The sequence below is a fragment of the Chrysochloris asiatica genome, unplaced genomic scaffold (assembly GCF_000296735.1).
Source record: "Chrysochloris asiatica unplaced genomic scaffold, ChrAsi1.0 scaffold00282, whole genome shotgun sequence".
Taxonomy (NCBI): domain Eukaryota; kingdom Metazoa; phylum Chordata; class Mammalia; order Afrosoricida; family Chrysochloridae; genus Chrysochloris; species Chrysochloris asiatica.
This window is the reverse complement of record NW_006408800.1, coordinates 974235-1001690: the sequence shown is the minus strand read 5'-3', so window position 1 is coordinate 1001690 and position 27456 is coordinate 974235. Positions and strand designations below refer to the sequence as shown.

The 27456-nt window shown below is 44.9% G+C and overlaps 1 protein-coding gene and 2 pseudogenes across 2 annotated transcripts in view; 2 read left to right on the top strand and 1 right to left on the bottom strand.

The window, feature by feature from the left end:
- The window catches only part of LOC102811724, a 51748-nt pseudogene extending 30359 nt beyond the window's left edge, over window positions 1-21389 (top strand).
- Window positions 21390-23061: 1672 nt separating this feature from the next.
- Window positions 23062-25891, bottom strand: LOC102811334 (annotated as a pseudogene).
- Window positions 25892-26838: 947 nt separating this feature from the next.
- The window catches only part of PCSK6 (proprotein convertase subtilisin/kexin type 6), a 358296-nt gene continuing 357678 nt past the window's right edge, over window positions 26839-27456 (top strand). For both annotated transcript variants that reach the window (XM_006874527.1, XM_006874526.1), the window contains exon 1: window positions 26839-27120. In XM_006874527.1, coding sequence (XP_006874589.1) covers window positions 26839-27120 — 282 coding nt within the window. The remainder of the gene's footprint in view (window positions 27121-27456) is intronic.

Below are 27456 nucleotides of genomic sequence, written 5' to 3'. Positions count from 1 at the left end.
AAAAAAATGTTCTGTAATTGCATTTTTAAACCAAAATCTGGTGACTTTTGCTGTTACTTATTTTTTAAAATATTAATAATACATTTTCCTACCCAATTTCAGCTGAAGTATTTGACCCCTACTTGGGACTACAAAATTTAGTAGAGAAAAATATGGAGCATGCAGGTTAAATTTAATATAATATAAATAGCACATAATTTTAGTATATGTATGTCTCAAAGGGGGCGTGTGGTGGCACCATAGGATAAGCATTGGACTTTGAACCACAGGTTATTGGTTCGAGTCCACCAGCATCTCCTCAGGAGAAAGATGAGACTTTCTGCTCCTGTAAAGATTTAAAGTCATGGAAACACTATACAGTCATGGAAACACTATAATATGAGTTGGAACAGACTAAATGGCAATTAACAACAACAATGTCCCAAATATTGCATGGGACATACTAAACACGTTTTTGTCTATTGAAATTCAAATTTAAATAGGGAGACAGTATTTTCTTTGGCAACTCTACCACCTAATCCCTCAACTCTTTTATGAAAACTTTAGCTCCAGGCTTTTACACATGCTGCCATTGGTAAGTGTTGTTGAATCAGTTCCCATTCATAGCAAGCCTATATACAACAAAAGCACACACTGCCTGGTCCTCTGGCATCCTCACAATTGTTGCTATGCTTGAGCCCATCTCATGGGGTGGGGGTGGGGGGTGTCTCCCTCTTTTTCTCTGTCCCTCCACTTTACCAACCATGATGTCTTTCTCCAGGGACTGGTCCTTCTTGATAATATGTCTGAAGTATGAGAGACAAGTCTGGCCATCTTGACTTCTAAGGAGCATTCTGGATGTACTTCTTCCAACACAGACTTGTTTGTTCTTCTGGAAGTCCATGGTACCTTTAATATTCTTCTCAAGAACCATAACTCAAATGCATCAATTTTTCTATGGTCTTCCTTATTCATCGTCCAACTTCCACATGTATATGAGGCTATTCAAAATGCCATGGCTTGGATCAGGTACACTTTAGTCCTCAAACTGACATCTTTGCTCTTGAACACCTTAATGAGGTCTTTTGCAGCAGATTTTCCTACTGTGATACATCATTTGATTTCTTGACTGCTGCTTCCATGAGTGTTGATGGTGGATCCAAGCAAAGTGAAGTCTCTGAGAATTTCAATCTTTTCTCTCTTTTTCATGATGTTATTAATTGGTCCAATTGTGATCCACACACTCAAAAACTTATACATAGTAAATAAAGCAAATCAAGCACAGGTAAACATCTTTCTGGTATTCTCTACTTTCAGCCAAGATCCAGCTGACACAACCAATGTTATCCCTCATTTCACAACCTCTTGAATCTGGCTTGAACCTCTGGAAGTTCTCTGCCAATGTACCATTGCAGCCGTTTAAAAAATTATCTTTAGCAAAATTTCCTTGCATGTGATGTTAATGATATTGTTCTGTGATTTCCATATTCCATTGGGTTACCACTCTTTGGAATGGGCAATCAGTAGGCTAGGTAGCTGTCTTCCAAATTTCTTGGCATACTTGAGTGAGGGCTTCCAGTGCTACATGAGTTTGTTGAAAGATGGGATATTATCCTATCTCAGACAGCATTATACTTCAAGATAGATCTTGAAATGTTCTTTTTGATGATGAATGCAATGCCTTTCCACTTCAATTTGCCATTCCAGGCATAGTAAGTCATGTGATTGGCAGAGTCAAAATGGCCAAGACCAGTCCATTTCAGCTCACTGATGCCTAGGATATCAATGTTTATGTATTCCATTTCAATTTTGAAAAATTCCAATTTTCCTAGATTTATACAACTTATATTCCATGTTCCTATTATTAACGCATGATTGCAGTTGCTTCTCCTCATTTTGATTTGTGCCCCATTGGCAACTGAAGGTCCCGAAGCCTTTGCTCCATTTGTGTCATTGCAATCAACTCTACTTTGAGGAGGGTCACTATGGGTCAGAACCAACTCGACAGCACTTAACAACAACAATTCATCATTTTTTAATATTCAATTCAGGTTCTATCTGACAGTGTTTCACTGTAATTCATAAGGTTTTCAGTGGCTAAACATTCGGAAGTAGTCTGCTTCTCCTTCTTTGGAGTCTGTCTTAGTCTGGAAGCTCTGTTGAAATCTGTCTACCATGGGTGACCCTGCCAGCATTCAAAATAATGGTGACATCTGCCATTATAGCAACATGAAAGCCACCACAGTGGGCGAAACTGACAGATGAGTGGTGGTCCTATCCAGCAGACAGGTTAATCACACTGTTTGTTTGTGATAGAGATACCCTCTATCTGTTTGAATGTATTCAAGTGTGCCTCAAACAGTGAGCTCCAAAGGAAGTCCTCCTTCTGCTTGGCACAGAAACTGCTGCTGCTCCCAGGATGGGCTATTTGCATAGAATGCATTTTCAGGTTGGGATTAAGTGGAGAGAAAAATGTGAATGCTTTCTAGCTTTGTTACAGGCTGGATTTGTGGTCATTGACAGTGGAACTTGGTGTTGCTCTCCTATTTATTTGGGATTTCACTGAATTGTGCAATTGTGGATTTGACCTGGAGAAAGTTCAGTGGGTTTAGCTTCCCTGAGGATGGAGAAAATCTCTTTTTAACCTCCCCCCAGCCCACAGCCATTTTTTAATGCCTTCTAGGACTCCTGGTAACATAGTGGTTATGAACTAGACTGTGAACCGCAAGGTCAGCAGTTTGAAACTACCAGATGCTCCACGGGAGAAAGATGAGGCTTTCTGTTCCCATAAAGATTTACAGCCTCGGAAACCCTGTTCAGGGTTGCTATGGGTCGGAACTGACTCGATGGCACTTAACAACAACAACAACAACAGGACTCCTGGTATGGTGCTGTTGGATAAGCATTGGAATGCTAGCCACTAGGTCAGCAGTTCAAACCCACCAACCATTCCTTGGAAACCCTACACAGAATCTCTATGAGTGGGAACAAAATCTATGGCACTTAATCACAACAACAACAGGTCACCTAATGTCAGCACACTGCATGTGGGAACAGCTCCATCTGTCTGTCATCATTGTTGGTAGTTGTTGTGGTAGCTTCAACTCATAGTGCATCCATGTCCAGTGAAGGAAGCATGGCCTGGTTCTGCTCTGTCCTTATCATCGTTGGCACAGCTGAGTCCACTCTGAGTGTCTTCCAACACCAGAACTGTGCCAGACAATAGTCTGTTGTGACCTAGAGAGTTTACATTGGCTAATTTTTGGAAGTAGATCTCCAGGTCTTTCTTCTTAGTCTGTCTTGGAGTAGAAGCTCTGCTGAAACCTGTTCATCATATATGGCCCTGTTGGTATTGGAAATACCTAGTCATGATTTTCAGCATCAGAGTAACATGTAAGCCACCACAGTATGACACAATGACAGATATTGGTTAACCCAACTTTATTTTTACAACAAAGAAAATGTAATCGGCCCAGCATTCTGACAGGGTCTTCCAATCTCTAATCCAGCTCCCTTTCCACTAAACTCTGTGTCCTTTCTTTCCTGGTAGTTTTTTATTTTTTCATGTCAAAAAGGAATATGTCCAAGAGGCATGACGGGAGATGTCCTGTAATGTGTGTATATAGGATGCACCTGGCATGCGGAGTTGGGCTACCTTCTCAGGTAACAGACACATCATTCCTGTTTCCACTCACTCCCCACTATCCTCCGCCCTGTTAAGAGGAGAAGGCCATGACTGACAATAATAGTTATTTTCACAAGTGAGAGAATGGTTTATAATTTACTGCCCACCCAGCCAGCTCCCACTAAGTCATTAAAGTCTTTTTGTAGACAGCAATAAATTCTCTTATCACCAATGCTGGCCTAACAAGCTCCTCTTTAAGTGCACCATAATTTTTATTTGTAAGAGAATATTCATATTGGATGGCAAAGCTCCTGGGACTCTCAGTGCTGCTTTAGGGAGAAGATTTGGTTTTGTCTACAGAAGGTATGATTCACCTCCTTGATTCACTGGCAGGGAGGGCTAGGTTTGACTTCTAAACAGGCTTTAGAGATGTTTCCAGATACTGCAGCTTGTCCTTCCTGTAGCAGTGAGGCCTCAGAAGAGATTAAAATAGCATCTCCAGAATGCCTGTCCTTTGATGTGGCCATGTGTCTACTTTAGGAGTAGGTTTCATGTTGGACCAGAGGCAGGAGGGGTGTCTCTGTGGATTTTAAATCCCAAAGGGCCAGTTTCCCCTCCACTGAAGGGACTCACTTGCTGTACTTCCTCGATGGGTGGTAGCTGGAAGGTAACAGATTAAAGGGACAGCAGCTCCTGGGTCTACAGCCCACTTGGGTCACTTCCAGCTTAAAGGTCTTCACCTCCTCTGTCAAGGATTTGCTAAAGCCAGGGCCCCCTGCACCTTCCTTCTGTGTTTTTGTTAGTGAGTGACCACTCACTCTTCTTATCACCAAGAAACAGTTCTGGCCCTGCCTGGAGAGTTTCTGGAGAGTCCGACAAGGCTGTGGCTGTGCTGATGACCACTGACCCCAGGGACCTCCTCAGGCCCATTCCCCGTTTCTCCTGATGTGTGGAGCTATCAGCAGAGAATTCTGCTTTCCCTTAAACAAGGCAACCCTTTGCAGCCTAGTAGGAAGACAAATGACCATCGGGGATGTCTTGACTTCCCTGCTGCTCCCACTACCCATACTGTCCCTCTCATTACAACACCCCTGATTGGTCCAAACAAGCCCTCTCCAAGCCTCAGTTTCCTTGTGTGTGAAACAGGAAAACTGATCATCACTGTACAGGGAGATTTTGAAAACAAATAAAATGTTCAGAAGGCCAACAAACATATGAAGAAATGTTCGTAATCATTAGTCATTGTTGTTTGTTGTTGTTAAGTGCAGTTAAGCAATAGGTTTTCCGAGGAGTGGCTGATGGGTTTGAACTACCAACTTTGCAGTTCAAACTGACTTTGTGGTCCAGTGCATTATTGGGAGATACAAATCAAAATAGCAATGAGATATCGTCTCACCTTAGCATTAATGACAAAGTTCAAAAATACAAAACAGCAAATGTTTACAACAGTGTGAAAAGATTGGAGCCATCCTACACCGCTGGTGGGACTACAAAATGGAGCAACTGCTGTTGAAAACAGTATGGTACTTCCTCAAAAAGTTGGAGATAGAAATACCATATGATCCTGGAATCCCTCAACTTGTCTTCGAGAAATACGAACCATGATTTGAACAGATGTACACACATCCAAGTTCATGCAGCACTGTTCACAATAGCAAAAACATGGAGACAGCTTAAATGGCCATCAATGGAAGAATGAATAAACAAACTGTGCTTTGTTTATCACAATGGAATATTATACAATACTTATGAATAACAGTGAATCTATAAAAAACAAACAAACCTTGTAACATGATGAACCCGGAGGATATTATGCTGAATGCAATTAGTCAATCACAAATGGCCAAATATTGTGTGAGACCACTATTGTAAAAGTCACGACACCATTTTCATGCTTAAAGAAACATTTTTGATGGTTATTAGGGTTGGTAGGGGAGGGGGAGCAGTTTGACATGTGTTATCAGGGTTGGTAGAGGAGGGGGATCAGTTTAACATAGATGATTAGGAAGGCAATATACAACAAGAGGAAGATTGGCAGAAGACTGATGAAAACAAGAAGACATAGAGGGGAATGCAAGAGTTAAAGAGAATAGAAGTAAACGTTGCTGTATACACAATCCTGCAATTACAGTGATCTAGAGGAGTCCTGGGGTGGCACTGTAGGTTAATGCACCAGACTGCAAAGCTGTTTGAACTGCAAGGTTGATGGTTCAAGCTCATCAACCGCTCCTCAGAAACCCGATACAGGGTTGCTATGGGTTGGAATCTACTCGGTGGCACTTAGCAACAACAACACAGGTAGACGGAGGCCTGGTGTGGCCTGTGGGTTATTGCGCTGGACTGCAAAGTCTGTTTGAACTGCAGTGTTGGCAGTTCAAGCTTACCAGCTGCTCCTTGGAAATCCTATACATGACTTGATGGCACTCAAAAACAACAACAAGAACAACAGGTAGACATATGGATAGATATAAAGGCTGAATGGGGGTGAGAGGGAATTGTTGTTGTTAGGGGCCATCGAGTCAGTACCAACTCATAGGGACTTAATGCACAGCAGAACAAAACACTGCCCGATCCTGGGCCAACCTCACTATCATTGCCACACTTGAGCCCATTGATGCTTTCACTTTGCCAATCCATCTCTCTGGGGATCATCCTCTTTTTCTCTGACCCTCCACTTTACCAAACATGATATCTATCTCCAGCAACTGGTACCTCCTGACAACATGTCTGAAGTATGAAAGACAAAGTTGGGCATCCTGGCCTCCAAGGAGCACTCTGGCTGCACTGCTTCCAACAGATCTGTTGGTTCTTTTGGCAGACCATGGCACTTTCAATATTCTCCTCCAACACCATAACTCAGAAACATCAATTCTTCTATGGTCTTCCTTACTCACTGTCCGGCTTTCACATACATATGAGGTTATTGAAAATACCATGGCTTGGGTCAGACACACCTTAGTCTTCAAACTGACATCTCTGCTCTTTACCACTTTAAAAAGGTCTTGTGCAGCATATATGCCTAATGCAGTACGTCGTTTGATTTCTTGACTGCTGTTTCCATGAGTGCTGATAGTTGATCCAAAGAATGAAGTCCTTGACAACTTCAATTTTTTCTTCATTGATAAGAATGTTGTTTATTGGTCCAGTGGTGAGGATTTTTGTTTTCTTCACATTGACATACAATCCATACCAAAGGCTGTGCTCTTTGATCTTCATCAGTAAGTATTTCAAGTCTTCTTCACTTTCAGCAAGCAAGGTTGTGCCATCTGCAAATCACAGGTTGTTAATGAGTCTTCCTCCAATCCTGATGCCATGTTTTTCTTCATAGAACCTAGATTCTAGGATTATTTGCTCAGCATACAGGTTGAATAAGTATGGTGAAAGAATAAAACCCTGTCACACCCCTTTCTTAATTTCAAACCCTTCAGTGTTCCCATGTTCTGTTCGAACAACTGCCTCTTGGTTCATGTACAGATTCCTCATGAGTACAATTAAGTGTTCCGGAAGACTCATACTTCACAATGTTGTCTATAGCTTGTCATGACCCACACAATCGAAAGCCTTTGCGTAGTCAATAAAGCACAGGTAAACATCTTTCTGATATTCTCTGTTTTCAGCCAAGATCCATCACACATCAGCAATGATATCCCTCGTTCCACGGCCTCTTCTGCATCCAGCTTGAACCTCTGGAAGTTCTCTGTCAATGTATGCTTGTAACCATTTCTGTATTACTTTTAGCAAAACTTTATTTGCATGGGATATCAAAGAGATTGTCCGATGATTTCCACATTCTGTTTGGTCACCTCTCTTTGGAATGGGCACAAATATGGATCTCTTCCAATCTGTCAGCCAGATAGTGGTCTTCCAAATTTCTTGGCAGAGATGAGTGAGTGCCTCCAGTGCCGCCTCACTTTCTTGAAATATTTTAATTTTTATTCCATCAATTCCTGGTGCCTTGTTCTTTGCCAATTCCTTTAATGCACCTTGGACTTCTTCCTTCAGTATCATTGGCTCTTGATCATATGGTACCTCTTGAAATGGTTGAACAGCAACCATTTCCTTTTGGTACAGTGACTCTGTGTATTTCTTCCATCTCCTTTTGATGCTTTCTGCATCATTCAATAATTTGCCCAGAGAATCCTTCAATAACGAAAGTTGAGACTTGCATTTTTTCTTCCATTCCTCCAGCTTGAGAAGTGCTGAGCGAATTCTTCCTTTTTGGTTTTCTGATTCCAGATCTTTGCACATTTTGTTGTAATATTTATCTTTATCTTCGCAAGCTGATCTTTGAGGGAGTATGTCCACAAATATATAAAGGTTTGATATGGGATGCATGGGATGGGTATTTACCTTTATTACTAACAGAGTCATGAACATGGTGGATCATTGTCATTGACGTTAAGTGCAGTTGAGTCTGTTCCAACTCATAGCAACTCTGCATAGGGAGTCTAAGGCCATTAGCAGTCCAATGTCACACCAAGATTCTTGGTGGAGTGTTGGTGGTGTTGTTAAGTGCTGCTGTCAAGTTGGTTCCAACTCATAGCAACACTGTGTACAGTTTTCAAGAAGCAGTTTTTAGGTGTGAACCTGCAGTCTTGCAGTTAGCAGTTCAGTGCTTATCACACAGTGCCTCAGGGGCAAGATAATGAAAACACTTTCAACGTTACCCAACACTTTGAGGGAATGATTTTCTGGACTTAGGGGCTCAGAACCATAGTCTCAGGAGACACCATAATTAATTGGTATAACATAATCCACAAGACAATGTTTTACATCCTACTTTGGTGAGTAGCAATTGGGTTCTTCAAAACTCATGAGCAGCCATCTAAGGTGCAAACATGGGTCTCTCCCTGTCTGGAGAAAAGAAGAGTGATGAAAAGTGAAAGCACTTGGAAACAATTAGTGCAATGCACTAATGAACCCTAGTGAACATCAGTGTCCGTGACCCTGAAACCAGAAGAACTAGAGGTTACCTAGCTACCACTACCAACTGCTCTGAAAGGGATCACATTAGAAGGTCCTGGATCGTGGGAGAAAATGTGGAACAAAACTCAAAATCATAAAAAACACAAGGCATGCTGTTCAGACAGAGACTGGTGGAACCCCGAAATTATGGCATTTCATCACCTTTCATGTCTGGAACTGAACTCAACTCGATGGCTTGGTCTATTTTCAACCAAGCAATCGATGCGTACAGGGGGACAACAACAACAGTGAGGTCCACACACCACAGGATGGTCAACCTTTGGAGATCAAAAGGGCAGCACTTACCTAAGGGCACAATTCAGAAGAGTGGAGAAAGAAGGGGGAATGGAAACACAGGGAGGAAGTGGGATAAGTCATGTTACATAGAGGGGATTTCACTCATTGAAATGACAGGAAGTGTAGGATTTGTTAAATGTAAAACTGATGATCTGCTCTGTAAACCTTCACTCAATTCACAATAAAAAGTAAAAAAAAAAAAAAAAAAGTAGAGTGGTTAAAATGACACATTTGGTTACATATATTTCACCACAATAAAAATTTAAAAGCCCCAAAGTCAGGCTCAGGAAGTATATGTCTACATCTCATATCACTATCCTCTCCTTTCTCCTTTACTCCTCCTTCTTTTCCTCTTGGCCAGGTCTGTAGCAGGAAGGGGCTGAAGCCCTCTGTGCTATAGACGTCCCTCTAGGACTGGGATTCAGAGAGTGAAAAGGAACTGGCCTGAGCTTCTGTCTTACAGAAGATGCAAGACTGCTCTAAGTGGGATGGCCTGCTTAGGCTACATCTGTGTCAGCACAGCTGCACAAACTCACAGATACTTCTAGTTCCATCTGTGTTTACAAGTAGCAATCAGATACTGGCCTTATGACAATCATATCCACTAACTCTTACCTTACTTGGTAAAGTAGAAGGTCAGCGAAAAAGAGGAAGACCACCAATGAGATGGATTGGCACAGTGGCATCAGCAAAGGGCTCAAGCGTAACAATGATTGTGAGGTTGGCACAGGAAAAGGCAGTGTTATGTTCTGTTGTGTGTAAGTCAGTACTGACTTGATGGCACCTAACAACAACAAAGCTCTTACCTAAGGCTATCTAAGTGCCAAGCACAATTTCAACACTTCGTCTACATAACTTATTTGAAATAGGTACTAATATTATGTCCATTTTGTGCTCTGTTAGGAACACTGAGGCCCAGAGAGGTTAACTAACCTGCCTATGAGCATATAGCAAGGAAGTGGCAAAGCTAGGTCAGTGCTAGAATTGCTGCTGTAACCTTGGGATGATAATACCTATTCTGTTCTCAATGGATAATCCTGTCCCATTTAGTCCATTCCCTACTCATGCCAAGGACAAGCCATTCCTCCCAGCCATGCCATCCCATGGCTCTGCCATGTATTGAACCTGAGAGGAACAGCACCTAGGCAGTGACTGAGCTGCTTCCAATCATCCCACGCACCCAAAGCACAGACGTACAAGTTTTCCTAACAGCGGGGAACACCTGTGACCCATGTTTGGACTGGGCTAACAGGGAGCATAATGTCACATTTTGCTGATTGCTAAGGGAGAAAGAGCTCAAAAGGAGAGAGAAGAAGAGTAAGGGGGTTGACGCTAATTTGGATAAATAGAGCCGCAGTAATGCAATCACATGTTTCACCATTTGAAGATGACAATATTAATGAGCAGGAGGCTAACACTGTGGAGCTCCTACAGGAAAGGGATTAGCCACCATTTCAGGTGACCTGAATTCCCAGGGTGGGGCAACAGTTAGCAGCCTCAGCTGCTAACTGGAAGGTTAGAGGTTGAAGTCCATCCAGATGCACCTCAGAAGAAAGGCTTAGCAATCTAGTTTTGAAAAGTCAGTCACTGAAAACCCTGTGGAGTCCATTTCTCCACCATGAGTTGGAGCTCTGGTAGCGTAGTGGTTACGAATCGGGCTGCGAACCTTAAGGTCAGCGGTTCGAAACTACCAGCCACTCCGCGGGAGAAAGATGAGGCTTTCTACTCCCGTAAGGATTTACACCCTTGGAAACCCTGTACAGGGTCGCTATGGGTCGGAACCGACTCGACGGCACTTAACAACAACAACAGTCCAAATGTAGCTTGGCACAGTGCACCCACCCATCTAGCTGTCTCTGTCTCACACATTTGCTGTTACCAAGCTCTGCTGTGTCAGTGTCTGCAAACCCAGGAGGACATATTTTGGTAAAATAATAATAGCTGCTGTTGGCTGCCAGGCACTAGTAACTAGTATTACAAGGTAACTAGTGTTACCTCAGACTTCACAGGGAGTACTTCTGTTTGTCTCCTTCATAGCTGAGGAAACGGAGGCACAGGAAGTTAAGTGACCTATCCAAGGTCATACATTCATCTAGTTTGGGCTGAAGTTCAAACTCCTAACCACTGCCTACACAACTAAGAGACATGGGCAGAGGCCCCCCAAAAAGACAATCCTATAAAAAGTTGCATTTAAAGCAGCAGTATAAGGAAAGGAGTCCTGGTGTGGTGCTGTGGGTTAATGCGCCAGATTGCAAAGCCATTTGAACTGCAAGGTCGGCAGTTCAAACTTACCAGTTGCTCCTCGGAAACCCTATACAGGGTCACTATGAATCGGAACCGACTCAATGGAACTTCACAACAACAATAGGGAAAGGAAGAAGTTGGTAGGATTCTTCAATTTCATCATCACTGGCCTTAGTGGTTGGTGTGTAAATTTGAATAATAGTAGTATTAACTGGTTTTCCTTGCAGGTGTATGGATATAATCTTATCATAGACTTGTACTTCAAGATAGATCTTGAAATGTTCTTTTTGATAATGAATGTGATGCCATTCCGCTCCAATTTGTCATTTCTTACATAGTAAACCATGTGATTATCAGATTCAAAATGGCCAAGACCAGTCCCTTTCAGCTCACTAATGTCTAGGATCTCGATGTTTATGCATTCCATTACATTTTTTACAATTTTCAATTTTCTCAGATTCATACATAGTACATTCCATGTTCTGATGATTAATGGTTGCTTACAGCTGTTTTTTCTCAGTTTGAGTTGTGCTCCATCAGTAAATGAAGGTCCTGACAGCTTTACTCCATTTGTGTCATCATGGTCAACTCTACTTTGAGGAAACAGCTCTTCCTCAGTTGTATTTTGACTGCCTTCCAACTGGAGGAATTCATCTTCCAGCATTAAATCTGAAAATATTCTGGTACTAATATTCAATATTCAGATGCTATCTGATAGCATTCTACTGCTAATAATAAGGTTTACAGTAATTGAACATTCAGACTAAATTCCTGCCTAGTCTGGAAGCTCAGCTGAAACTTCTCCACTATGTGTGTATGCTGTTGGTATTTAAAATAACTTCGGCATAGCTTTTAGCATCAAACATGCAATAAAGATATACTGATAATTACTGGTGATTGGAATGAAACGTTGCAAACAAAGGGGAAAGAATAGCCTTCGTGGCAGAAATGATGTTTGAAATTTCATGTTAGTAATTTGCAAGACCAATGACTTCATTGCACACACAGTTTTAAAACTACTTAACAGATTACCATACTCGTGGACCTCAGCAGATGGATTACACAGAAATCAAGTTGACTACATCTGTGGAAAGAGACAGTGGAAATCCTCCATTATCAGCCCAAACAAGGCCAAGGCAGACTGTGGAACAGACCATCAATTGCTCATATGCAAGTGCAAGCTAAAACTGAAGGGAATTAAAACAAGTCCATAAGAGTCTACATAGGACTTTGACCATATCCACCTGAATTTAGAGATCATTTTAAGAACAGATTTGATGCATTAGACACTAATGACAGAACACCAGAAGGGTTGTGGGATGACATCAAGGACATCATACAGAAAGAAAGCAAAGGTCATTAAGAAGTAAATAAAGAAGGAAAAGATCAAATTGGATGTCAGAAGAGACTCTGAAATTTGTTCTCCAGTATAGAGATGCTAAAGTAAATGGAAAAACAAGGAGGTAAGAAAGCCGAACAGAACATTTCAAAGGGCAGTTCAAGAAGACAAACTCAAGTATTACAATGAAATGTGCAATGAACTGGAGTTAGAAAACCAAAAGGGAAGAACACACTCAGCATTTCTCAAGTTGAAAGAACTGAAGAAAAATTCAAGCCCCAATTATGAATATTGAAGGATTTATGGGCAAAATATTGAATGATGCAGAAAGCATCAAAAGAAGACTGAAGAAAGACAGAGTCACTGTACCAAAAAGAAATGGTTGATGTTCAACCATTTCAACAGGTATCATACGATCAAGGGCCATTGGTACTGAAGGAAGAATTTTACTTGTATGCACTATCAACACTCGTGGAAGCTACGGTGAAAAAAATCAATATCACTAGACAAATCTGGGAGATGCATCTACAAGACTGCTTTAGAGTGTTCAAAAGCAAAGATGTCAACTTGAGGACTAAGGTGCACCTGATCCAAATCATGTTATTTTGAATAGCCTCATGTGCATGTGAAAGTTGGACAGTGAATAAGGAAAACTGTAGAATAATTGATGTACTTGAGTTATTGGAGAAGAATATTAAAAGCACCATGGACTGCTAGAAGCACAAACCAATCTGTGCTGGAAGAAGTACAGCCAGAATGCTCCTTAGAAGCCAGCATGGCAAGACTTTATCTCTCATACTTTGGGCATATTATAAGGGGGACCAGTCCTTGGAGAAGGCTATCATGTTTGGTCAAGTGGAGGGTCAGTGAAAAAGGGGAAGAACTCCAATGAGATGGGTTGGCACAGTGGCATCAATAATGGTCTCAAGCTTAGCAATGATTCTGAGAGTGATGCAGGAACAGCAGTGTTGTGTTCTGTTGTGCATCAGCGCTGAGTCTTGACGGCACCTAACAACAACAACATAAGGAAAGGGTGTGTATGCCATTGTTTACTTGCTTCCTGGAGCCTTGTGGTCACCATCCTTCTCTCATTGTATTGTTGCTAGATTGTCATTGAGTTGACCCCTGACTGATGGATACTCCCTGCACACTGGAACAAAATGCTGCTTAGTCATGTACCATCCCAACGATCAGCTGCAGAGAGAACCAGTGGAATCTATAGGGTTAACATTGACTGATTTGTCAAAAGTAGATTGCCAGGTCTTTCTTCCTAGTCTTAGTCTGAAAGCTCCATTGAAACCTGTTCAGCATCACAGCAACGTGCAAGCCACCACTAACAGATGAGTAGTTGCATGGAGGTGCATTGCTGGGAATTGAACCTATGCCTTGTGCATGGAAACTGAGACTTCTATCACTGAGCCACCACTGCCCCCCTTTGCCCAACGGTAGGCCCTTACTTCAAGGAGCTTTGGTAGTGTAGTGGTTACGAATCAGGCTTCTAACCTCAGAGTCAGCAGTTTGAAACTACCAGCTGTTCTGTGGGAGAAAGAAGAGGCTTTCTGCTCCTATAAAGATTTACAGCCTTAGAAACCCTATGCAGGGTCGCTATGAGTCGGAACTGACTCCACATAACTATCACCGCCAGACCCTTTTTGTTGTTGTTATGTGCAGTGGAATCGGTTCCGACTCATAGCCACTCTGCACAGGGTTTCCGAGGCTGTTAATCTTTATGGGAGCAGAACGCCTCATCTTTCTCCCGCGAAACAGCTGGTAGTTTCGAACTGCTGACCTTGCGGTTCACAGCCCGATTCGTAACCACTACTCTACCAGAGCTCCTTACTTCACTATATATAGTGACTCACTCTTAGGTAGTGAACTATGTCCTCCAAAAAGATAGGTGTGAGTCCTAATCCATGACAATGTGACCTTGTGTGGATTAATGAGGTCTTTCTTTGAAGATATCATTTAAGTCATACCAGAATAGGGTGGGTCCTAGTCCCGATCCTTTCAGAGTGGAGTTTTGTAAAAGGAGAGGACAGAGATAGTCATTCCCAGGGGGAAGACAGATGACCCATGTGACAACGGAGACAGATGCCTCTACAAACAGCAGAGGAATACCAAGGACTGCTAGTTGCCACCAGAAGCTAAGAGAGAGAGGCTTGGAATGAATCCTCCCTCAAAGCCTGCTGGGGGAATTGACACAACCAATACTAGGTAGGAATCCTAGTTTCCAGAATTGCGAGACAATAAATGTCTGTTCTTTAAAGCTACCCACTTGTGATTTATTTATTATGACAGCATTAAGAAGCAAAGACATTCACTATAAACTCCTTTGTACTACCCGAACCCCAGCTCAGGAAGTCTACAGCCCTCCCTGCTTACAGGGAATTCAGAAAGCACAGAAATCTGACTGAATTCTTCCTATCCTTGGCTCTCCAATCATGAGCTTCTGATTTTTGAGGCTTTCAGGAAAATTGGTCTGACCTAATAATGAGGGTAAATAATCTGGAAAGAGTGATGTTCAGGATTATTGCTGGTTGTCATGATTATGGGAAAAGTCCATGGTTTAGTGGATTTTTTTTAACCTATTGGATTCCCTTTCAGATACATACACAGCTACATCCAGTGAGCTGAGACTCCGGAAGAGGTTTTAAAAGTTAGAAGAGGTTTTAACTCAGATCTGTTTAAATGAAGTGATATCATGGGGCCTGAAGCCTTATTTGAGCCCTGAGGAAGACGCAGAGTGCTCGGGGAAGACCCAGCTGTGAGTTGGGTCCTGACCTGGGCAAGAGAGACCCCATGACCAGTCTGCACAGTTGGATGGAGATTTAAAGCAATTTGGCTAGGGTGAATGACCCTGTTCAGAAAAAAAGAGGGGCAGATATGGGGTGTGGTTCAGGGACAGAAGGCTTCACAGAGGAGCAGCTGATTCAGGTGAAATCTGACGGTGCAGGGGAGTGGGGAAGGCATCCCCAGAGTTTTTCTTGTTGTTGCTAAGTGTTGTCGACTCTATACAGAGATCTGACTCACAGAGCCCCTGTATAGAGTTTCCGAGGAGCAGCTGGTGGGTTTAAACCACTGACTTGTGGTTAGCAGTCTAGTGCTTATAACAAATGACAGCCCAGGCATGGGGACCTAGGGTAGCTAGTTTATCTGGGAACAGTAGTGGGAAAGATATAATGCCAATTTGCAAAGAGCCTTGAGAGGCATGTGCTAGAGTCTGGACTCCTTCCTGGTGGCTGGAAGACTCCCTCTCCTAGTCTCAGCAGAGGCAGTGGCTTAGGGTCGATAACTCTGGGATGATAGGGATGAAGAGTAGACTGACAGGGAGCAGGCTGGAGTCAGAGAGCCCACGTGGAACATTCTCACCAAAGTCACGTGCATGCTGAAGACCTGGGCTGCAGGGTGCTGTGGGTACACAGAAGAGAGCACTGCTGGGGGAGTTGAGAATCAGACAGACCACCGAGCAGTGTCAGGGGAAACCTCAGCCCAGAGTCTGGGTGAGATGGGGGTGAGGAGGCTGGCATAGGCCACTGCAGGTTTAAGAGACTGGAGGCTGCAGTAGAAATGTCGTGTAAAGAGCTGAAGATGGGGTAGCCAAGGTGTGGCCTTGAATGAAATGAAATATGATAGGATGAATGTAGAGATGATGTTCTGCCACATATACTATCACTCAGTTCACAATAAAAACTTTAAAAAAAAGAATGAATGAGATCATCCAGGAAGTGAAGGTAGATGGAAAAGAAAAGAGGCCCCCAAACTGGGAGCTGTCTGATGCTAGGAATCCCATGAAAGCTGGGAGCATAGGTGTCCAGAGGAGCACCAAGGAAGCGGCACACAACTATGTCAAATGCTGTGGGAAGGTTTCCTTGGAGGAGTCCTGAGAGCTGGCCACTGGAGGCTACTGATGAAGTGATAAGATCCATGCTGATGGGTGGGGAGCGCCTGCCTGACTGAAGTGGGTTTAAGAACAAACAGGAGAGAAATTGGGTGAAGTCAATTTTTAGGAGGAGAGAAGTGTAAAGGTCGTTGAAAAGACATTTGGGGACCAGATAGTTGCTTTGTTTTGTTTTTCGGATGGGTGAAATAACTGATGATAATCCAGTGAGAACTGGTAAAGGGAGGTCCCTGATAATTGGCTTGGGCTGGGATCCAGCATATGGCTTGGGGGTGGGGTGGGGGTGGGGGGATAGGACATGGTAGGAGCCACCTGTCTTGAGTAATGATGAGAATGCAGTGCTGGAGGGCACGTGCATGTGGGTGAATGAGCAGGTCTCTCTGACACCCTCTAATGTTGTTAAGTGCTATGGAGTCGGTTCTGACTCATATCAATGCTGTATAGGGTTTCTAAGGAATGGTTGGTGGGTTAGCAATCTAGTGCTTATAATACAGCACCATGGTGGTGGTGATGATGTGCCATGGAGTCGGTTCTGACTCATATCAATGCTGTATAGGGTTTCTAAGGAATGGTTGGTGGGTTAGCAATCTAGTGCTTATAATACAGCACCATGGTGGTGGTGATGATGTCCGTGGAGTTGGTTCCGACTCATAGCAACCCTGTTTGGAGTTTCCAAGGATGTAAATCTTTACCGGAGCAGAAAGCCTCATCTTTCTCCCATGGAACAGCTGGTAGTTTCGAACTGCTGACCTTGAGGTTAGCAACCTGACTTGTAACCCCTAAGCTACCAGAGTTCCTCACAGCACCATACAGCGCCTATAGGATTCTATCTTCTCTGTAAGAAGGGACACAAGCTACTTGACTCGTCAACATACCAAAGAAAATTGTATTTCCAAATCATATTGCTACACAGGTATAGGGGTTAGGACTCCAACACAAATAGTGGGGGGCAACAATTCAATCCATAGCAAAACGTAATCATTGCAACAATGGACTCACACATATCAACAACCATGGAGATGGCACAGGAGTGGGGAGTGCTTCCTTCTGTTAGACACAAGCTCACTGTGAGTCCAAGTGGACTTTATAGCAACTAACAGCAGAAATATTGACATGAGAGTTGTTCAGATGAGTGGAAATACGCCCTATTTCTCACACAACTGCCAGACCTGTGTAAGGAAGAAGAACAAGTGAGAGAAACATCAAGGTGTTCTTGTGTTTCTGATACAGATGCTGAACAGACAGAGAGTTGGTATAGGAGTAAAGTGTGAAGCTATGGGACCTGTCCCAGAGCCTTGGTCATGAAGGAAGAAGGAGAGACAGAGCGGTGTATGAAGGGGCAGCAAGGGGCAGGGTGCCTTTTTAGGTTGTGGAAAACCCAGGAAATGCATAGCTGAGGGGAAGGAGCTGGATACGCCAAAGATTAAAGGGGCAGAAGTGTGGGTAACTGCCAGAGCAAAATCTTGCAGTTCCTGGGATTCTGGGGAAACCAGAGTGGGAGGGGACGCTTTGGAAAGCAGGAAGCACCCTCCCCCACTTCCCCAAGGTCAGCAGGACAAAGAAGTAATGGTGTTCCTGATTTCTGGCCCTCCCTGGCCTTTGTTTCTTCAGGGGAAGGGAAGACAACTCTAGGGCATAGGATCTGTAGAGATTTCCCAGAGATGACCCACCCCAGCCAGGTCCCTCCATTCATATTGCATCTTCTAAGAGGCCTATGCAACATTTTCCCCATGATCTATACACCTTGGTTCCCCAACCCATTCCTTTCTAGAAAAGCATCATTTTCTGGCATTTCTCTCCCAATCGAGACTTTAATTTCTACCCCTGTACCCATACCCCCTCCATTTTCTGTTTTACCCTATTTGCTGAGAAGTCCAAGTTCATGCTCTCTTGGGAAGAGTAGGTAGGCATCCCTGTAGTTAAAGGGATATCATCACAAAGGAAGAAGACATTTGTCCTACTGCTGGGCCTGGGCAGTTACAGTGCAAGTGATCCTGAGGGATAGGGGGCAGGAGAGGGGACCAGAGTCAGCCAGCAATTGCTTAAGGCTGGTTTGTATTGTTATTTAATTTATAGATTATACTCATTCTAAAGGAGCTCTGGTAGCTTAGTGGTTTCAAGGCCCTGCTAACCTCAAGGTCAGCAGTTCAAAACTACCAGCAGTTCCGCAGGAGAAAGATGAGGCTTTCTGCTCCTGTAAAGATTTATAGCCTTGAAAGACCTATACAGGATTGCTATGAGTCAGAACCGACTCAACGGCACACCATCACCACCACCTCAGAGTGATTCATGAACCAGGTTAGCACAGAACAACCAGGCAGTTACAAAGTGACCCCGTCTGCTAGAATGGAGGAGACATATGGATAGTTGAAAAGCAGGAACTTCTCAGGCAAAATTCTGATTGTTTGACCCTCCCTGGATTCTCCTAAGCATAGTTACATTCTTGAAAGATTATTTCTTGGACCCTCCTGGGCTTGCCCAAACTTGTCTAAGCATAGCCACATTAACTTTTTAGCAAATTGTTGGAATTCATACAAAGGTTATAACTTTACAGAAAAGGGGCAAACAAATAGTTTGGTTTACCCCTGTATGAGCCATTTAATGAAGTCAAACTCCTTAGATTTTTGAAGTGATCTTATATAGTGTAAAGCAGAAACAGGGCCTGAGACAAATGAAGTCGATAGAGCTAAAATAGAGTCTAATTCAACCCTCAATCAATCATTTCTGGGTATGCTGAGTGCCTCAATTTTAGAACACTCTTATACACCTACCAAAATGGAGTTTGGACTGTGATCTGTCTTAGCTGTACATAGACTCAAATGCCTTAGATCTGAGTCAGAATTGACTTGATGGCAGTGAGTTTGGTTTTGGTTTACACAGCACATAGCCCTGGACAGTGATGTGCCTCATAATTGCTCTTCCAGGAGAAAAGCCAAGACTGATCTAAACCCACCATTCCCATTGTCAGCGATCTTTGACAGGAAGTGGGCTTGTGACCTAGTTTAGGTAGTGGGATCTGAGAGGACACAGGTGGGAGTTTGGGGCACCTCATCCTTAAGGAGGGCAGCATATAAAGAGAGAGATATAAAGTGGCTCCCATCCTTTCTCCCTTGAAGGCTGTCTTGAGAGATATGAGCTTCCAAACCATAGCAGTCATGGAGTAGGTGCAATGAAGAAAGCATGGAAAATGTACCCCAAGTTTGATATCCCTGAGATGCTGAAGAACAACCCCAGGTCCACTTACCACTGGATTTCTGTTCTGTGAAATAATAAACTGTCCTGATTACTTGGATATTTGATTATTTACAGCCCAAAGTCTCCTAACTGTGTCAGCTAAAATGAAATAAATATTTGTGTTTTATATTTTTATTATAAGTGGTTCTCAGCCTCATGGTAACCAAGGCAGAAAGGAAACCCTGATGAATTACAAAGCTCTCATTCTAAGTCAGAAAAGTTTTCAGGGAGCCACAGTTTTTGCCTCTAAATTTCCTGTTTGGCACTAAATTCCCAGGTGGGCGATTATGAGGGGACACTGAGACACATAATTGGAAGATCTGCTCAAAGGGCTTTGCAGTAGAATCAGTTTTTAACACAACTCTGTCTTAAGGCAACTAGGATTTAGAGATAAAGGCAGAGTCTACCAGACAGGCAGAGTGGGGCAGAAGTGGGGTGGGATTGGGCATCTCAAGCCCTCCACACCCTCCCTTCCCCTGATGCTCACAGTAACCCCCAAAAGAGCATAGAGTTCAATGTGAGTCAGCACAGACACTGACAAGATGACCAAGAGAAACGGTGATAACAGAGAGCAAGGCAGTGCATGGAGGGACCCCGAGACCTAAGGGGCAGACTAGGGCAAGGGCCCTAAGCTTCCACTGCTGAAGGGGCTAAAGAGGGGACTTGGGCTGCATGAAAAGAGAAGTATGAGAGGGAGAAGACAGGGGGCATACCAGGAGCCCTGGTGTTATAGACAATGAGGCCTGGGACACCGGCAGCATGGCTGAAGGTCCATTCTTCCCTGGGCATTTCCTTGTCTCCGTGGCTGAGGGCACAGGCTGACATGCCACTCCATGTGTAACATCTGTACCAGCACGTCCTCTCCGCAGACCAGGACCAGCGGAGGGCCACCAGCACCACGGACTCTCTCTGTAACCAGCGCTGCACTTCTCACACTTGAATGCCATGTAGTCTGAGCATGCCAATTCTATCTGCACAGAAATAACAATATTTGAAAATCCAAACTGGCCAAGTTGGTACTTTACGAAATGCTTCTGCATTGTCAGAGGATTCAGGGCAGATTTTCTGGTGTGGCGCCATAGAATAAGCATTTGACCTCAAGGTTGGTTTGAACTGCAAGGTTGGTGGTTCAAACTCACCAGACACTCCTAGGAAACCCTATACAGGGTTTGCTATGAGTCGGAACCTACTCAGTGACACTTAGCAACAATGACAATGACTTTCTAGTATAGAATTATTTGTAAGACATTATAGTGGGTTGGATAATGCCCCTTAAAAGATATGTCTAGGTCCTAGTCCCAGCAGCCTGTGAATGTTCCTTGATTTGGTAAAAAGGGCTTTACAGATGAAATTGTTATAATTCTTAAAATCAGATCATCCTGGATTACAGAGGGAACAAAACCAAAACTAGTTGCTGTGGAGTTGATTGCGAGTCATAGTGGTTCCACGTGTGGAGGTATCACTGTTCCAGGGTTTGCAAGGTTGTAATCCTTCAGAAGATCACCAGGCCTTTCTTCTGAGGTAGCGCCGAGTGGGTTCAAACTGTCAATTTTTGAGTTAGTAGGAAAGCATCTAGCCTTTTGTGCCCCCTCCCCCCCCCCCAGGAACTCCTAATTCCTAATTACTTGAGTAGACTTAAATCCAGTGACAAGTGTCCTCATAAGAGACAAGAGAGAAGACATCGGCACAGAGGAGACCACCACGTAAAGATGGAGGCAGGAATTGGAGCGATGCATCCACAAGCCAAAGGATGCCTGGAACATTCAGAAACGGTGAGAACCAAGGACAGTCTCCTCGAGAGCCTTTGAGGAGTGGGGCCCTCCCAGTACCTTGATTTAGGACTTTTGGCTTCCAGAACCATGAAAGAATAAATTGCTGTTGTTTTAAGCCATAAAGATTGTGGTAATTTGCTATGGCAACCACAGGAAACTAATATACATGGTATCTCTCTCTCTCTCTCTCTCTCTCTCTCTCTCTCTCTCTCTCTCTCTCTCTCTCTATCTATCTAAATAATTTAAAAGGAAAAATGGATCAAACACATTTGTTGTTGTTAAGTGCCATCAAGTGTGTTCAGACTTGTAGTGATCCTGTATGGGGTTTCTGAGGAGCTATTGGTGAGTTTGAACTGCCGACTTAATAGTCCAATGGGTCTCTTTACTGCAATTTCTTGAGGCATTAATATCACCTGTGATCAAGTCAAAGAGACACTCCTGATTGGAAAATGCCATCTTATCTTGTGTATTAATAAGAAAGAAGACGTGTCCATGGTGGAATTCTCATAGGAGGTCCTTTTGTAAAACTGAAACAATAAAATGCTATCCTGTCACAGAAATGAAGAGCAAGGAAGCCCGGGTCTCTACCTTGGTCGAGGGAGGGAAAAAGAGAGAGAAGTAGCTTTCCCTAGTCATTTGAAGTGTAAGCTAGTTTGCAGTTTGAGTCACATAGCCTCTGTAGTGTTCCAAGAGATCTCAGGGATACTGGCTGAGCAAACACAGACCCTCTCTAGAAGAACTGGAGTTCAGGCCAGAGCAGTGGTGAGTGCAAAACACCAGTTGTTAGACGTTTCCTGATTTTAGATATGCTAAATTGTGAAAGAAAGGCACAATGGTGGAATTCTCTTTACATGTAGGAAACATAGGTTTGATTTCTGGTCAATGTATCACCTGTTTGTGGATGTTTGTATATTGTTACAATGCTGAAAAGGTCTCAACCGAGCTTCCAGTTTATAATGGATTAGGAAGAAAGACCTGGTAACTATTTCTGAAAATCAAGCAATGAAAAGCCTATGGATCACAACAGTCTGTCCTGCAACCAATCGTGGGGAGAGACCATGCAGTGGTCATTTAACTGCACGTAGGGTGACCATGCATGGGGACTGACTAGATGGCAGTTAATAGAATAAAAATGTGAAAACATGTGCAAATTGGAATGACTGGAGCATTGTACATTTGGATGCTTGGTGAACACCAAGACAGGGCAGAGTGGGTAGCACCGAGTTAGACACCACTGTCACCATTTAGCAAATGCTTACTCAGTGCCAGGGGCTGGGAGGGGTAATCCCCCGTATTCATTCCTGTTGGCCTTCCCTTACAGGGACTAGTGTCGTTATTGCCTTTTTCCAGCAGAGGAAGTCAAAACAACTTGCCTAAGATTGCACAAGCAGTGAGTGGTGAGGCTTGGATTTGAACCCATGCTCTTTTCCAGTATCCTGGAAGTGGTACCCATCAGACAATTTTTTTTTTTGAGGTCAAAATTATGTTTATTACAGCATTCATGGGCCTACCTCCTCCATAAATAAATCTGCACAGAGTTGGGAAGTAGAACCATGACAGAAGAGAGCAAGGGATTAAGGCTCAGAGATCAGATCATGTCATCACTCAGCAGCCACCCATTTTCATGTGCATGAACAAGACTGTCGGGAGCTCCAGTGAGGTGAGAATAGCGGACTCTCAGAATGTTGGGGTCAGATGTAGGTTCAGTCTATGAACCAGGTCCAAAAGTTCCAGCCTTTTCTGCGACCTCCAGGGCTAGCTTTAGATTCTGGTCAAACAACTCACAGCTGATAGGCATTTCCAGGGAGTAGAATGGATTCTTGAGGGCATGTTGTTGTTGTTGTTGTTAAGTGCCATCGAGTCGGGTCCGACCCATAGCGACCCTGTACAGGGTTTCCGAGGGTGTAAATCTTTACGGGAGTAGAAAGCCTCATCTTTCTCCCGTGGAGCGGCTGGTAGTTTTGAACCGCTGACCTTAAGGTTCGCAGCCCGATTCGTAACCACTACGCTACCAGAGTCTGAGTAAATCTCATGAATCTTTCCAAAGAAGAGAATCAATTCCAGCTTGTCTAGGATCCGCCAGCACCACAAACTTAATCTCTGACAGTGTCTGGAAGCAGTGTAGTTTGAATGTATCTGTCTCTAGCATCTCAATGCCTGAGCTGCCCTGTTCAGGAGACCCCTGGGAACCATGGCTAAGAGCCAGTGGAACATGGAGGCCAGCATGAGCTTCTCATTGGAGGTGAGGTAGGGCCAGTGGAATCGAATGGACACCGGGTAATTAGCAGGGTTGCCAAGGTACTCTAGCACCTCCTTCCTGTTGGCTGTGTACTTTCCATTCATGTCCGTCCCATTGATAGCCACCCGGATGCTGTCGTGCTGATCGAAGGAGACCAGCATGTGCTCGTAGCAGTAGATCAAACATTTTCTCAGCCTTTTCCCATGGCGTGTAACTATCTAGCTGATAGATATATCAGGCTGCCAGCTTTGTTTACCACTTACTTATACACTAAAAATTGCCATTGCTGCTGCCACGGCCCTAGAACTCAGGTTCCACTCATCAGTTCCAGTAAAGCATCTATTGCTTTACCAGTTACCATTGAGGCAATTATGACTCATAATGCCCCATGTGCTCTGAAGTAAAGCTGTGCTCCATAGGATTTTTAGGGCTATGACCTTCAGAAGCAGATTGGCAGGTCTTTCTTCTGAGGTGCTCCTGGGTGTTAGAAGTTAGAAGTTCAGTGCGTAACTGTTTGGGCCACCAGTGATTCCAGCTCCTGCCTAAATAGAGGCAATTTCTCAACCAGACTCGAAATGGCTGTGCAGTCATCTGTTGTCCAGTGCTCTTGGTTGTGCTTGGCAATCATACACTTACCAGCTTGGCAATCATACACTTACTCTAATGAGGTCAGCAGTGAGCACAAGGAAACAGTATTCAATAGCATCTTCCAGGTGACTCTTCTTGGAAAGAAGTTAGTATAAATATCCTATCTCTACACTAGCATTTTCTAAAAGATCTGTAATATGACCAGCCTCCAATCGCTTTTCTCGTTCATGACCTGCCTGGCCTCAATCTAGGGAAACAGCAGACCCCCGTCTCAGAGCTATGTAACCCTCAAGTGCTGGCTGGAGAGGTGGACCCTGAATTATGAGTAATATATCCCCTCCCTTAGAGAAGACAAACTGACTGTTATTAAAATCTACCACAATGCAGGTGGTGGTACTGGTGACTGAGCAAATCCTGCCACCATGCAAATCCAAAGGAAATGCACAGGAGGAAGGTATGATTTAGGATGTTCATTTGGAGTAGCTGGTCTTCCTGTAATATTGGAGCCAAGATACTACCTGAGTACTTCCACAACAAATGGGAAATTTAGCCTAAAATGACCACACCTACTAATAAAATAAATTTGGATTCCTTTTTTTTTTTTTTTTTTTAAAAGATGCATTTCAGTCTCCTCTCAGTTCAGTGAGCAGAATCCCTTGATCTGCCAAATTACTAAGGAATAACCTTATCTTCTGCTTGTTAAAAATCACTACTTTCTTAGGGGCACTCTTGGAAGGTATAGACTACTTCATCATGCTATTGTTGTTGTTGAAGCATTATTTTAAAAAGGACCATATTTTTGAAGTTAAAAAAATACACAGAGACTGGGAGGTGTCTGAGAGATAGTTGTGCCAAAAGGGGCCAGAAAAGGGACATGTGTTCCCCGGAGGTCTTGTTGGTAAATGGCAGAGCTGGTCTTCTGAGGACCAGCTGACTGGGTAGTCAGCCAATCTAAGGCAGCTGGAGGTTCTGGACAGCTTCTGCCGAACAGAGCTCCCTAGGACTACCTTGTCTGTATTAGGGCCTGCGTCTCTCAAGTACGGCAGCTGTGGGCAGGTAGATCTATAGTGCTCAAGTCATCTATAGGAGGGAAATGAAAGGCCCACACTCTGTGAGTGGGACAGGCCTAGGGTGCCTACCTGCCCAGGAAGTTGGTCCCAATCAGCTAAGGGAAGGCAGGGGTGGAGAAGTAGGATCTAGTGCTAAAATGGAACTTTGCTCAGGAGTCAGTTCCCAGGTGCCAAGAGGGGACCTTGTGAAGGTGGATTTGGAATGTATGGGTTAGGCCTTCCTCCAAGCCTCTCCTTCTGCACCCTCCATTAGGGAGTGACTCACAGTTGCAGAAAGGGTGAATCATGTGGGTTACGAAACCAAAGGTCTCCTGAAAGGAAGGTTGGAAGGACCTCAGGAAACCTTCTCAATAGATCTTGCCCTGGTCCCTCCCAACTTCGGCCTCTCACTTCCACCTTCATCTGCCAAGCCACAGACTCAGGAAAGTGAGGTCTGCCAGGCACTCTAGCAAAGTGACTGCTTCTGGAGGCTAAGCACCAGATAAGCTGAAGGTTTCCTACATACCTCAAGGCCTTCTTGGCCTTTTTACACTTCTGAAGGATTTCCGTGGAAGGCTAGCTTTCTGCATGTGAGGGCTGGGAGGAGAGACCCTGCAGCAATCTTTACCTCTTCCCATTTGCTTGCTCAAGGTGCGACACATCCAGAATGCTCAGGATACTCCACAGCAGGGCCAAGAAAGATTCAACTCTCTCCCACTAGCTGGCCCAGTCTAGTGGGTGCTTCCAAGCTAGACAGGGCCTAGACTGTGGCAGGCCCCTGGCTCATGAAAAAAAAAAACAAAAACGTTTAGTGAGAGCTCATGGAATCTCCAAAACAGGCTAAGGAGCAGATATTATTCCCATCTTACAGGCTGAGCAGTTGTACACAACAGGGACACTACTTGGCTAAGTTCAAGCAAATATTGAGTGGGTAGTCTAGGGATTCACCTGCAAACCAACAAGTTGCAGGACTGTCTGCTTCAGGTGAATTCTCTCAGGTTTCTCCTATCCACTCATGTAATCAGCTAATTTGCCAAACGCTTTTGATCCACATTCAACCTGCCCTTTCAATCAGGTTTGGTTCTGAGGGAGGGCTTTCAGCGCGTTTATTTCCCACTACACCCCAGAACTCTTGCAAGGTCTAACCCTAAGATGAGGAAGGAAGGCCACCTAGCCTCTCAGACTATAACTCCGTGCCTGCGACCACCCAGGGTGGCTGCCTAGGGGAGAGTGTGTCCACCTGAGCCAATTAGCTTGGAGGATGGGGGCTCACCTGAGGCCCTCCCTCTTTGATACTCCCCGTTCCTACTAGAACTCGCGGGACCAGTGCTGCAACTTGGGCCATCCTGTGTCCCGAAAGTACGCTGAGAAGTCCCCGGTGGCGGGAGCCTTTGGAGCTACTACTGGTGCTGCCCTACGCTGGAAGAGTGGTGGGGTGGGCTTGAGTGGCCGGCCGCAGGCGCGCGAGCCGAGGGGTGGCCGCGGGGAAGCTCAGGCGGGAACGCGCCGCGGTCGCCGCCTCCTTCCCCGGCGTGGACGGCTTTAAAAGGCGGCACCCCACCCCCTTGGCGCACTAGCTGCTCGGGCGCCGCGCGAGCCTGCCGCTGCCATGCCTCCGCGCGCGCCGCGGTCCCGGCTGTCGCCCCGGGCTGCAGTCTCTGCCTCCGCGGGTTCAGAGGGCGCTGGGGCCGCGCGAGGCCCTGGTGGGGCCCGCTTCCTGCTGGCGCCGAGCGCCCGGCGCTGGCTGCTGCTGCTCTCGCTGTCCGTCGCCTGCTCCGCGCTGCCGCCGCCGCGCCCCGTCTACACCAACCACTGGGCAGTGCAAGTGCTGGGCGGCACGGCGGCGGCGGACCGCGTGGCCGCGGCGCATGGCTACCTCAACTTGGGCCAGGTGAGTGAGGCCGCCCAGCGCGCCCCAAACTTTCCCCGCCCGGCGGGCGCAGCGAGGCAGGAGGGGGCGCCGCACACGAGGCTGGGGCGCAGGGGCGGCCTAGACGCCCGGCGGGAAGGAGCCGCTGAAGCGCGGCGCGCGGGGCTGTTGACAAGGGAGGGCGAGGTGGTCCTCATGGGCTTCCACGGAAACCGGACGCGCGGGAGGGAGCTCCCCGGGCGGTGCCACCAGGCTCTGCAGCCTACAAGTGTGGTCTCCAAGCCGAAACTGCTGGGGACACCTGCCGACCGGGTGTGAGAGGGAGCCTGTTCCCGGGGGGCGAAGTGGGGGCGCTCA